This window comes from Oncorhynchus gorbuscha, linkage group LG24 (genome assembly GCF_021184085.1).
Source record: "Oncorhynchus gorbuscha isolate QuinsamMale2020 ecotype Even-year linkage group LG24, OgorEven_v1.0, whole genome shotgun sequence".
Taxonomy (NCBI): Eukaryota; Metazoa; Chordata; class Actinopteri; order Salmoniformes; family Salmonidae; genus Oncorhynchus; species Oncorhynchus gorbuscha.
This window is the reverse complement of record NC_060196.1, coordinates 32717553-32731162: the sequence shown is the minus strand read 5'-3', so window position 1 is coordinate 32731162 and position 13610 is coordinate 32717553. Positions and strand designations below refer to the sequence as shown.

General features: G+C 45.2%; 1 protein-coding gene across 3 annotated transcripts in view; it reads right to left on the bottom strand.

Annotated features, from left to right (window-relative positions):
• Positions 1-1387: 1387 nt before the first annotated feature.
• The window catches only part of LOC124012680 (semaphorin-4A-like), a 46061-nt gene continuing 33838 nt past the window's right edge, over positions 1388-13610 (bottom strand). For 2 of the 3 annotated variants that reach the window (XM_046326548.1, XM_046326547.1), the window contains exons 6-15: positions 12752-12857; positions 11431-11553; positions 10780-10907; positions 10506-10687; positions 9848-9992; positions 9153-9342; positions 8927-9042; positions 6288-6451; positions 3660-3751; positions 1388-3449 (exon numbers count right to left, since the gene is read on the bottom strand). In XM_046326548.1, the coding sequence (XP_046182504.1) occupies positions 2593-3449; positions 3660-3751; positions 6288-6451; positions 8927-9042; positions 9153-9342; positions 9848-9992; positions 10506-10687; positions 10780-10907; positions 11431-11553; positions 12752-12857 (2103 nt within the window). In that variant the 3' untranslated portion in view covers positions 1388-2592. The remainder of the gene's footprint in view (positions 3450-3659; positions 3752-6287; positions 6452-8926; positions 9043-9152; positions 9343-9847; positions 9993-10505; positions 10688-10779; positions 10908-11430; positions 11554-12751; positions 12858-13610) is intronic. The other variant, XM_046326549.1, reaches the window with a different exon arrangement.

The window sequence follows — 13610 nt, the reverse complement described above, 5'->3', positions numbered from 1 at the left end:
TTCTAGGCCCTCTCCTATTCTCGCTATACACCAAGTCACTTGGCTCTGTCATAACCTCACATGGTCTCTCCTATCATTGCTATGCAGACGACACACAATTAATCTTCTCCTTTCCCCCTTCTGATGACCAGGTGGCGAATCGCATCTCTGCATGTCTGGCAGACATATCAGTGTGGATGACTGATCACCACCTCAAGCTGAACCTCGGCAAGACGGAGCTGCTCTTCCTCCCGGGGAAGGACTGCCCGTTCCATGATCTCGCCATCACGGTTGACAACTCCATTGTGTCCTCCTCCCAGAGCGCTAAGAACCTTGGCGTGATCCTGGACAACACCCTGTCATTCTCAACTAACATCAAGGCGGTGGCCCGTTACTGTAGGTTCATGCTCTACAACATCCGCAGAGTACGACCCTGCCTCACACAGGAAGCGGCGCAGGTCCTAATCCAGGCACTTGTCATCTCCCGTCTGGATTACTGCAACTCGCTGTTGGCTGGGCTCCCTGCCTGTGCCATTAAACCCCTACAACTCATCCAGAACGCCGCAGCCCGTCTGGTGTTCAACCTTCCCAAGTTCTCTCACGTCACCCCGCTCCTCCGCTCTCTCCACTGGCTTCCAGTTGAAGCTCGCATCCGCTACAAGACCATGGTGCTTGCCTACGGAGCTGTGAGGGGAACGGCACATCAGTACCTCCAGGCTCTGATCAGGCCCTACACCCAAACAAGGGCACTGCGTTCATCCACCTCTAGCCTGCTCGCCTCCCTACCACTGAGGAAGTACAGTTCCCGCTCAGCCCAGTCTAAACTGTTCGCTGCTCTGGCCCCCCAATGGTGGAACAAACTCCCTCACGACGCCAGGACAGCGCAGTCATTCACCACCTTCCGGAGACACCTGAAACCCCACCTCTTTAAGGAATACCTAGGATAGGATAAGTAATCCTTCTCACCCCCCCTTTAAGATTTAGATGCACTATTGTAAAGTGACTGTTCCACTGGATGTCATAAGGTGAATGCACCAATTTGTAAGTCGCTCTGGATAAGAGCGTCTGCTAAATGACTTAAATGTAAATGTATCCATCTATCAAGCCCATTAAGTACCTTCTTGCATGTGGTACTGAGGCTGCGTTTACACAGGTCCACAGATTGATACACAGTCGGTCTTTTGACTATGAAGACTTACGGGACACAAGCACATCTTTGTGAGAAAAAAAACTGTTTCACAACACAGCACAATGGCCAATTTATATGGAGAACAGCCTGGAGCCATTTTCTGTTAAATCCTACTCAACGAAGCTTACATTAATAACATAATACTGTGAGGCGTTCAAATGCTTTAAAATAATGAGATTTTCTGCAGTAGGCCTAAATTCAACACAAATGACAGATTTTGGTTTTGCACAAATTGAACTGTTTATTTGCAACATTAGAACGGTAAGATACGATTGTATAAAAATAAAGACAACTTATTTAAAAAAGAAAAGTGGTTTGATCAGTACCAATGACAATAAGTACCATATTTGTTTAACTATTAGTCTTCCTCCTCCTCATCATCATCATTTAAAGCAGCTTAAAATGAACCACCTTTCATCTGTTTTCAGTCTCTGAATAGCTGTCCAGCAAAAAAAACATGTTTGTTTTCATCCAAAATGCAAATTTTGGCAATTTCACAGGTTTAAAGTGATTTTCAGATTTCTGTCCAGTTAATACACTGACAACACATGAACAAAACTAAAAGTCTCTAAACACCAGAATAATCTTGTTTGTTCTGGAAGAGATCAGCCTACAGTGTCAAATCAACATCATGTTCTCATGGCTTCACAGACCGCAGGATTTCCCAAAAATGTGCGTTTGGGTGAGAGGGAAAAAGCAAGTTGGAAACACTTGAAGTCATTGGCAGCACATTCAATAGAATGACAAAACTGGAAAAAAATAAATAAGAGTGGGGAAAAAGACTTGTACCGTACAACGTGCTCCGTAACCATCGCTGAAGCTGCAGAGTAAGAAAGTAGTTTAGCAATGTAGACCTGATGCTACAAAAAAAAACACTGATCGAACAGAAAAGGCTGTTTTTGTGTTCTTCGCGTTATGCATCCACACTGCCTGGGATTTGAGTGGACACATTAGTTAGTTAGTGGAAGAGAAATCTGTTTAGGAACCAATTCAGTTTTTTTGGTGGCAGTGTAGAGAGACAGTCCTTCGTGTACATTCGATACATCGGCTTTCTTGGCTCTTTCATTAAATACACAAAAACAGACTCGTCGATTGATCCTCAAATCCAAAGTATATACAGCACAATATAATACACAATATTACATAAGAGCAGTGAGAGTCATGTTTATCAGTCTGCCCATTTGATTCACAGGCTGGTATCGTACCAGAATAAAACAGTGTCCTTTTAGTTGAGTTTACCACAGTCTATCAGGCCAAACAGTCTTTCTCCCTGCCATGACAGTCCACACAATTCAGAGTGCTGCAGTTAGCCGTGTTGATGTAAAATCCCATAGCTCAGAGCGACCATGTAAAAGCTTCATTGCTCTCAGGAAGAGTGGATAGGATACTGTCAATAGTTAGGGTGTGAATACGGTCGACTGTGCTCAGATAGGGATGTTGGGCAGATGCCCGTTGGAGCCCTTAGGCGTGCCGTTACACACAACCCCATTGGCTTGGCCATTGTGAGCCGCCTGCCCGTTCCGCTTGCCTTTGCTGTGCGGTGACTGACCCCCCCGGAGGGCCTCCCGCTCCTCACGGCCACCCCTTTCCAAGTCCCTCCCTGGGGCGTTGGTTTGGGGAGCCGTCCTACTGCGGCAGCGCTGCCTCATGCCGTACAGCGCAATGGTTAGCAGGATGCTGACGCAGCATGCTAGCAGTACAGATACCACCACCAGCTCCTTCAGGTAGGTTTGCCCCAGTGCCAGCTGCAGCTTGTCCCCTCCCAGTGACTTCACCTCAGTCTCCTCCGACTGCTCCACCCAGAAGGTAAAGTTCCTGCTGGTCCACCTTGTGGTGGCCTGAGTCTCACTTGCCGGCGCGGCGGGCTCCGGCTCGGTCTGCTTGGGCAACATCAAGGGCGGGGTGAGCCATCCTCCCAAGCTGGCCTGGGTGGTTCGGGGCAGGGCCTGGGTGGTTGTGGGGAGAGCTGGGCTCTGGGGGAGGGTGGGCATCACGCCAGGGGCAATGGCCTGAATGGTGGGGCTGCTCTTCTGCTTTACCTGGTAGATGGCCAGGTTCTGCTGGAAGCCGTTCTCTGTGGAGAGACACAGGTAGTGGCCCAGGGTTGTGGGCGTGGCCAGGAAGTTCAGGCTTCCGTCCTCCAGCTGCAGGTAGAGCTCCGGGGAGAGGCGGCTGTTGGGTCGCTCCCAGTGGCGGTGGGCCAGGCTCGAGGCCTCTGGACACTGCAGTCGCACCACCTCATTCAGGAACACCAACACCAGCTCGCCTGGGGGACAGGAGTCTAACAGAATTCAGGAGTCACTGACTGAGGCCCAAGTTCAGATTGAGCCAGATGCTAGTTATGGCAGTTAGCGGCTAGCCCACACACATACAATGCAGTGTGTATCCATCTATAGACTAGTCTGGCAGATAGATAATAGGATAAGCATGGAGATGTTTGTCTACAAAGTTCCCTGTAAGCATGAAGGCTGTTTACACTAGTGATTCTCACCTGCGTTTCCTTTGTGCAGTCCAAACCTGGATCTGGGCATCATGGGCGACGCACACGCCTCCTGCACATTCCCTCCATCCACATCCTGGCCTCTGTAGAAGAGATAAACGCTGTCAGTGTGTGCATTTTTTTGTTTTTACGTGTGTGTACAGTGCATTCGGAGAGTATTCAGACCCCTTGACTTTCTCCACATCTTGCCTTCTTTACAGCCTTATTCTAAAATGGATTTATTTTTATTTTTTTCAATCTACACACAATGCCCAATAATGACAAACCAAAAACATGTTTTTTGAAAATTGCAAATCTATAAAAAAATACAAAACTGAAATATCACATTTACATAAGTATTCAGACAGTTTACACAGTACTTTGTGTACCTTTACAAATCATGTCCAATCAAATTTGAATTTACTACAGGTGGACTCCAATCAAGTTGTATGCAAGCTACAATCTGCAATATTAAAGCTGATCGAGAATTTCCAGTCTCATAGCAAAGGGTTTGAATACTTATGTGAATAAGGTATGTTATTTATTTTTAATACACTTGCAAAGATTTCTAAAAAACTATTTAGGTTTTGTCATTATGGGGTATTGTGTGTAGATGGATGAAAAAAACATTTGTTCGCTCAGCAAGGCTGTAACGTAACAAAATGTGGAAAAAGTCAACGGGTCTGAATACTTTCCGAATGCACTGTATGTGAGTTTGTGTGATATATTCTGTGCGTCTGTTCATACAAAGATCCTGTTTACATTCTGGTTAACTTTAATGTCTGTTTTTTTGTACAAGAGATTTGTAGCTACACACTGAACAAGGCTGCAAAGCCAAAACGTCTGAGTACACTATTCCTGATCTAGTAACAAAAAAATTAAGTAAGCTTTGTGATATTTTTATTTTTATTTATTTATTTGTACCTTTATTTAACTAAGCAAGTCAGTTAAGAACAAATGTTTATTTTCAATGGCGGCCTAGGAACAGTGGGTTAACTGCCTGTTCAGGGGCAGAAAGACAGATTTGTACCTTGTCAGCTCGGGGTTTTGAACTTGCAACCTTTCGGTTACTAGCCCAACGCTCTAACCACTAGGCTACCCTGCCGCCCCTTTGAGTGCGGACCCATCACACTTTTTTGCTCATCTGAATCCACAGGTTTTACAAAACTAAACTTCTGGTAGAGCGCAATGGTTACTTCTTGATTAACTCCATAAAAATAAAATGGGCCCAATAAATTACACATGACCCAATAAAGAGACAAAAGCATGTGGACGCCTGCTCGTCCAATATCTCATTCCAAAATCATGGGCATTAATGGAGTTGGTCACCCCTTTCTGGGACGGCTTTCCCCTAGATGTTGGAACATTGCTGCAGGGACTTGCTTCCATTCAGCCACGAGCATTAGTGAGGTCAGGCACTGATGTTGGGCGATTCGGCATTCCAAAGTTGTTCGATGGGGTTGAGGTCAGGGCTCTGGGCAGGCCAGTCAAGTTCTTCCACATCAATCTTGACAAAGGATTTCTGTATGGACCTCTCTTTGTGCATGGGGTATTGTCATGCTGATACAGGAAAAGGCCTTCCCCAAACTGTTGCCACAAAGCTGGAAGCACAGAATCGTCTAGAATGTCATTGTATGCTGAGGCATTAAGATTTCCCTTCACCGGAACTAAGGGGCCTAGCCCGAACCATGAAAAACATCCCCAGACCATTAATCCTCCTCCAAACTTTACAGTGTGCAATATGCATTCGTGCAGATAGCATTTCTCCTGGCATCCACCAAACCCAGATTTGTCCATCGGACTGCCAGGTGTTGAAGCGTGATTCATCCCTCCAGAGAACACGTTTCCACTGCTCCAGTGTCCAATGGTGGCGAGCTTTACACCACTCGTGTGTGGCTGCTTGGCCATGGAAACCCATTTCATGAAGCGCCCGACGAACAGTTCTTGCGCTGATGTTGCTTCCAGAGGAAGTTTGGAACTCTGTAGTGAGTATTGCAACCGGGGTCAGACCATTTTTACACGATACGCGCTTCAGCGGTTCTGTTCTGTGAGCTTGTGTGGCCTACCACTTCGCGGCTGAGCCGCTATTGCTCCTAGATGTTTCCACTTCACAATAACAGCACTTGCAGTTGACCGGGGCAGCTCTAGCAGGGCAGAAATTTGACGAACTGACAGTGCCACATTGAAAGTCACTACGCTCAAGGCCATTCTACTGTCAAAGTTTGTCTATTTAATTTTTTATTTAACCGTTATTTAACTAGGAAAGTCAGTTAAGAACAAATTCTGCCTTGAACTGAACTGCCTTGGTCAGGGGCAGAAGGACTGATTTTTTTCCTTGTCCTTTTACCTTACCCTAAATAAATAATCTGTTTTTTCTTAAATAGTATGTGCCGGTTTTCGAGAAACATTAATCCTATTCCTGTACTTGTGCGTCAGGGAATCCAGCCCTGAAGGAAATACATGAATTCCACCAAATCTAAAATGTCACAGCCTTTATCCAAAAGTAATTCCTTACACCCGGCTCTACGCAAGTTGTATATTACGCTTGCCATGGTACATTCTATAAATCCTACAGTGTATTGGTGTTTTAGCTGGTGGGTGGAGTGGTTGTAATGGAACGTGACGGGGTGTGACACTCACACGTTGCCCTGGATGCTGGTGGCGTGGGTACAGACTCTGCCGGAGGGGTCCCAGCCACAGAAAGGATCCCGGGACAGCACACACTCGGCACAGCTCCTGTAGTAGGAGCAGTTGGAGGCCGGGACCCTCACCACACCTTCGGATGAGCCCACAAACACCACACCCTGGGGGGGGGGGGGAATAGCGTTAGCACTAACATTAGCGACTTAGCACTAAGTCGCTAATGTTACTTAGCACTAAGTCGCTAATGTTAGTGTACAGCAGAGGTCACCAACCTTTGAGTTTTGCGTCCAAAAGCAAGCCGAGATCTACCGCCCAGATTGATTTATATTTTTAACGTTTGTTTTTATCGAATGGTCAGTCTAAGGGTAGGGAGGGATGGAGGGAGCAGCGGTGAGGCTGCCTCTCACGGGACTCACCTTCTCTCCACTCTCCCTTCCTCCGCTGAGAAAAGGGGACAGTCTTCCAGCTGATGGCGAAACTCAAGTCGCACTGCATTCTTTTCTTGCCTCGAGCAGCATTTCATGTTACTCCGATGACCAGAGAAAGTTACATATTCCTCGATTTTAACAAAGACAAGCCGCTAATATTAACAAGGCAATCTTATCGGAGCACTTTGCTGTACTCATTGATTGCACTTGCAGTGCTGGTTGTACAGTAGTAAGTAGAAGTAGAGAGAACTTTTTTTTGTCGGGGCTTATATATATATATTTTTATTTTATTTATATTATTTATAAAAATAGCAGATTTTTTTCTGTATTCACTGAGTCTCTAGCTTGTCATGATTTTAAAAGTTTTGAAATCTCACAGTATCAATTTTGCCATGTGTCCAAAGCTTATTTTTTTACAGTCTATGGCTCGAGGAAACTGTGCAGACACTGATATCTGATTGTCCAACGGTAGGCCTATAAGTGCACTTGATTTGTTCTCTGGGCCTGCCGGGTAGGCGGAGATCTACCGTCAGACACATGAAATGCTTCAAAATGGGAACGCTTTCCTTCCCGGCGTTAGGGTTGCTGATTGAAGTGCACCTACCACCAACAGCACAAAAAATAAATAAATAAAATAAGTTTGTTTTTTTGGAAAGCAAGACTATTGTTTTTTACAGAAATGCTTTGAAAATAATAATAATAATAATAATAATAAATGCTATTTAGCAGACGCTTTTATCCAAAGCGACTTACAGTCATGTGTGCATACATTCTACGTATGGGTGGTCCCGGGAATCGAACCCACTACCCTGGCGTTACAAGCGCCATGCTCTACCAACTGAGCTACAGATCAACCCGGTTGGTGACCACTGGTGTTCAGCTATGGCAAACAACATAGGGGGATAAGGATAGAAACATATTAGCATTAGTATACACTTACATGGACAAAGAAACAAACTGATTTATTGGGTATTATTTACGAGAACAATTCATTGAAGCAAATTTTGACAGTTAGTCTTGGAAGTGTGTTGCTCTCAACACTGGGGCTGCGGGTCTAGGTCACGTACTGAATATAAGCACTTTTTCAACCGATAAAAGTGTCTGCTAAATAACCATATTTCGGGTTCAGTCAGAGAACAAAGATTCTCTGCAACACGTGTTGTCACCCCTACGTGACATGTACAGTACATTATGTCTTAGCTACATAAATAAATTATGATTTCAACCAGAACACACACGCTGAACCATACGGCGCGCACACACACACACACGCGCTTGAACCATACAACACACGCTCGCTGATCCAGAACCATACTGCACACACACGTTGAGCCAGAACCATACTGCACGCACACACACGCTGAACCATACGGCGCACACACACACACTGAACCATACTGCACAGACGCATGCACACCTTGAATACATTTGTCACACTGAAGTGCAGCGTCATGAACACACATCATAGACAGACAGCTCTCCAGCTTATTTCTCTCACTCGCTCTCTCGTGCAGCAGATCCGAGAGAGAGCGGGCTTATCGGTGCTAATACCATGGCCTTCTCTACGGTCATCCTGCCTCGGACACACCGTCCTGCAAAACCTGTCCAGCTTCTGTTCATTTAGCCTACACTATAGTCTACAGTGTACACTTAACAATAGTAAAACAAACAGTAAGAAAAAATACAATTGTATTTGTCATCAGCATTTCATTATTTGCGAGGAAGGCTGTTAGATAAAACCTTGAAATATTATATGCAGTGGTAATAAAGATGTTTAACAGAGTTTCTGCATGTGTAATTGACTTTGTGTCTATTCCTTGCTAACCAACCATCTCGCACTTCACAGAAGGCATGTAGCCATTAAGTGACACACACACTCCCCAGGCCATGTCCACCTGTCAGTCACCAGCAGATGTGACGTGATTGATTTAGACCTCTGGGCATATTGGTGGGGTTCGAGAGCAGACAAACCCAGCGCACACACAGGAATGTGACAGGCAAAGTTAATGTCAAGGTTACATCTCCTGAGAGCTTTGGCGATAGGGAGATTCACTGTTTGCATCGTTCGCGGCTGAAGTGCTAATGTTAAGTGCCAGCAGGCCCCTGTGGTGTAGAGGCCACTTCAAATGTAATGTGACAGCGAGGCAAGGGTAAAGTGGGATGAGTACCTGACTTGAGATGGAGAATACCTAATGACGAGAAAGGTACCTTGGCTATTGAGAGCAGGAGGTTCTTCATGGCCTGAGGCTGCTCGAAGACCTGGATCTCCTCAACGATGTGGGCACCCTTCTCCAGCAGCACTGCTTTGTGGAGGTAGCCCGATTCTGAAAGCAAGCGTTTGAGCAGAAATTACTAAACACGGTAATGGTGCATACATGTACCGAGTGACACATTGATATTTAGGTTGATTCCGGTTGAAAACAACGTCCAGTACCTGTGAGCAGGAAGAGGACGGTGTAGTCCTTGCCGTTGGCGGCCTGTACACGCTGGGTGACCACGTGGCTGTAGCGCTGGTCAGGTGACACCATGGTCAGGCTCCGCCCCACAGGGTGTACGCTGTCGTCCGCAAGGAAGTTCTCTTTGACAAAGCGAAGGGTGTTGTCCGAGGCGTTGTGCAGGCCACACTGAGAGGACGGAGAGGGAGGGATTTTACATCCAGCTGTATGTCAATTGGCCTGTGTGGGAGTCATCCACAACAAGTATGCTAAGGAGATTGAAGTAACTTTGAATAAAAGGAGATTAAAGTCGTACATCTCCGATATCACATTTGTTATGCCAAGTTAAATGTGTGGAAGTTTCTTCTTTACTGAACATCAAACCAGGCCACGCTTATGATCTTAGGCATAGCTGATTGATCCTCAATGCAATACATCATGGGGAGACAACACTGTGTAAACAAATCAGAAACGTAACTAACATTTACCTAGGCAAGGATAAACAAGGCATTCACCCGGCATTGTTTGGTCTGAGTAGCTTTTGTTCCGTTCGGTCTTCAGAAGTTGTTTTTAATTCTTAATTATATTTTCCTTTCATCCAATCTCTTTGAAGAAGTCAATTTGCTAACAAGGTAATTTATTTCTGCTGACCCTCAGGTGACCTCTTGTCATTCGAGACGGAGACACAGCTTACCTCTCCTGGGTTGGCGACCTTTTCCTGAACCCGCATGCTCCACCGTAGCGTGTCCCGATTCAGGACCTTGTAGTTGCCTGCGAAAACTGCTTTGATGTCGCCCAGGCGAAACGCACACACTGCCGACCGCCCTGAGTTCACTGACCTAGTAGTGCACAAACATCAGACACTTGCGGTCACAACCGTGCTACAATCTGGTAGCAGCTAAAGTAAATAACTTAACTTGGCAAAGGAACTTGTCATGCAATTTTTTAAAGGTGTTCTTGTTTGACAAATGTTTTTCTGGGATTCAAATATAATTTGGAGTTCATAATACTATACATGACCGGGACTGGTCATCCTCTAGCAAGGTACAGGTAACACCAACATTCTTAAATAGTGTGTTGTCCACCAAGGGCTGTCAGAACAGCTTCAATGCTCATTGGCATAGTTTCTACAATTCTATTAGAGGGACACCATTTTTTCAGAAGAAATTCTATAATTTTGTTGTTGATGTGGTGGAAAATGCCGTCTCAGGCACCGCTCCAGAAAGTGTTCAATTGGGTTGAGATCTGGTGACAGACCTGAAAGACCTGCTAACAAGAAACAACGGTTGCCATTCGTACAGGAGATGTCAGCTGACTTAATCCCATTCATAGCGAATGTCTAAACTACTGACCACTGAGAGCTGAAGATGCCGAAGAAGAGAGTGTCGTCCACAGGGGCGCCCTCAGGTGGCGGGAGGGTGACGATGTCCTGGATGACGTTATAGGGCAGCTCGTTGTCAGACTGGCACAGGAGCTGGGCTTTGGCAAAGGTGGTCCAGCGACGCTGCAGGGTACGCTGGCCCCCAATGTCACTCTGGGACAGACAGGAAATGGTTGAGAGGATTATCATTAAACACGCATCTTACACACACTCGAAGTACAACCACACAATAATGCATCTCTTACCGTGCAGACTTGGGCGATGCGAGATACAGTGAACTTGTCGATGAAGTCGTACTCCCGGCCCACCTCGCTGAAGAAGAAATAGATCTTCTCCTCGCTGGGGACGAAGTTGGAGCTGATGAAAGTGGGATCTGGAGAAAAAGATTGAACAATTGGCTAGACTAATCGAGAGATAAGTGTGTTACTGAAAGCTTGTTAGGCAAATTAATTAACAAAGGAATCATTTGAACGCAGTCCAGACGTATTGGTTAGGAGGCTTAACCAACACCAACAGACTTATAAACTACTTCCTTAAATGTAGCTCTTTAAAATGCACATTTCCTTTTAGCTGTACTTTGTGGAATAGGTCACATGTAGAGTACCAGTCAAAAGTGGACACCTACTCATTCCAGGGTTTCTTTATTCTTACTATTACTTACATTGTAGAATAATAGTGAAGACATCACAACTATGAAATAACACATATGGACTCGTGTAGTAACCAAAATAAGTGTTAAACAAATCAAAATATATTTAGATTTGAGATTCTACAAAGTAGGGGGGGGTTGCAACTCAATATTAGGAAGGCCGTCCTAATGTTTTATACACTCAGTGTATGTAAGTGCCTTGGGGATCTGTGTAATACATCATGAGTAGTTTGTTGCAGAAACGTACCCTCCAGCCAGCCCAAAGTGTCATCCAGCTTCAGATCAACATGGCTGCCCTCGCTGAGGTGACGGGAGATGACCGGCCGGTTTCCCATGTAGTCCGCAACTGTTCCAGTGTACAGCTCTCCATCTGAACACACACACACACACACACACACACACACACACACACACACACACACACACACACACACACACACACACACACACACACACAGTGTCATCCAGTACAAGGCATGTGAATCTGAGTAAACATACAGGAGAATGACACAAGAGCCAAAGCTGAAAATTTCCTCCACCATTAACAGAGTCCAATACCTTTATTAAATGACAGAGTTAAAGAAATGTACTGGCTTTGGATGACAACAAGGTCATGTTCAGAGGAAAGAAAAAGTATTATTGAACAGTCCGAGACACAATGCCTTAGCAGGTGACGAGAGATTCTGTCAAGACGTGATATTTATTGCAAGGGACATGACCCAAATACAAGATGTGTACATTGTTAACCATTAACCTTGCGTAGTACGTCTCAGCTGTCATAACAGCAAGCTTTGCTGGGGACAGATTCTCACAACCTGTTGTGACAGGCGTAATGACAATTTATGAAAGTCATATCCAGGGACATTTAATTAAAACATCCCCCTCTTGGTCAGTGAAATCACAATCTCGAAAACATAAAATGTTAATTATGGCCAATGAAAGTAGCCAATAAGCCTAATCAGGATACATAAGTAAATACATATCTTACCTATAAACCCCCTCCACCAGGTACTGTAAATGTTTGCTAGCAGTCACATGCCGCCCACATAAAGGCAAAGACATCAGGCCAAGGGTTTATGGGCAATATTAGCATCTGCTCCTCCTCTCTCTCAGACCTCATCACAGATTAAAAGCATCACCACATTACCACCACCTACACCGCACACTTCTCGTAAGCCCTACCCTACAATGAGATGGGACAAATGTGACGACATCGAAGAGACTAAGAATCCCACATGGATCCCTATCGCCCTAGGCACTCCTCTAGATCTGAAAGGATTGGATTTTTTTTTCAAGCAATGTTTTTAATTGCTTGATGTTGCCTTCTCATAGGTTGGGTGAAATTTTCACCATACAACTCAGACCTATCAAATCCTTTCAGATCTAAAAGGAGTAGACACCAGTATACCATAACATGTCTGATATCATTGGTTGGTAATGGCACACTTCCTGTAGAATGTTTAAAGCTATGATGTCATCATTGCCCATAGCCAATTATATTTCCTTGTCTAAAGGCTCTGTCCTGTGGTTCTTTAACTACCCTCCACTTCCTGTGAGTCATCTCTTACCAACGGTGATGGCCGAGTTACGTTGGTAGGGGTCATAGGGGCAGCGACCTCTGCCCTCTTCTGGCTTTCCGCTGGGGCTTGTTACCAGGGAAAACGTCTCAGAGTTCTGTAGGGAAAAGAGCAGAGTAGAGTGAGGCCTGGAAGGAAGCAGAAGTAATTCCACTACCTAAGAATAGTAAGTGAACCTTTACTTAACTAGGCAAGTCTGTTAAGAACAAATTCTTATTTACAATGACAGCCTATCGGGGAGCAGTGGGTTAACTGCCTTGTTCAGGGGCAGAAAGACAGATTTTTACCTTGTCAGCTTGGGGAGTCTATCCAGCAACCTTTCGGTTACTGGCCCAACACTAACCACTAGGCTACCTGCCGCCGCAGTAAAGGCCCCTTTACTGGCTCAAATAGCCGACCAATCAGCCTGTTACCAACCCTTGGTGAACTTTTGGAAAAAATGTTTTACCAGATACAATGCTATTTCACAGTAAACAAAATGGCAAACTTTCAACACACTTATAGAGAAGGACATTCAACAAGCACTGCATTTACACAAATGACAGAGAAATTGATGATAAAAAGATTGTGGGGGCTGTTTTGTTAGGATTTCAGTGCAGCTTTTAACATGATCGATCATAGTCTGCTGCTGGAAAAACACCCCCTGCTAGCTTGTGGATAAAGAGTTGCCTGTCTAACAGAACACAGAGGGTGTTCTTCAATGGAACCCTCTCCAACATAATCCAGGTAGAATCTGGAATTCCCCAGGGCAGCTGTCTAGGCCCCTTACTTGAATTCAATCTTTAGTATCGACATGCCACTGGCTTTGAGTAAAGCCAGTGTCTATGTATGCAGATGACAACACTGTACA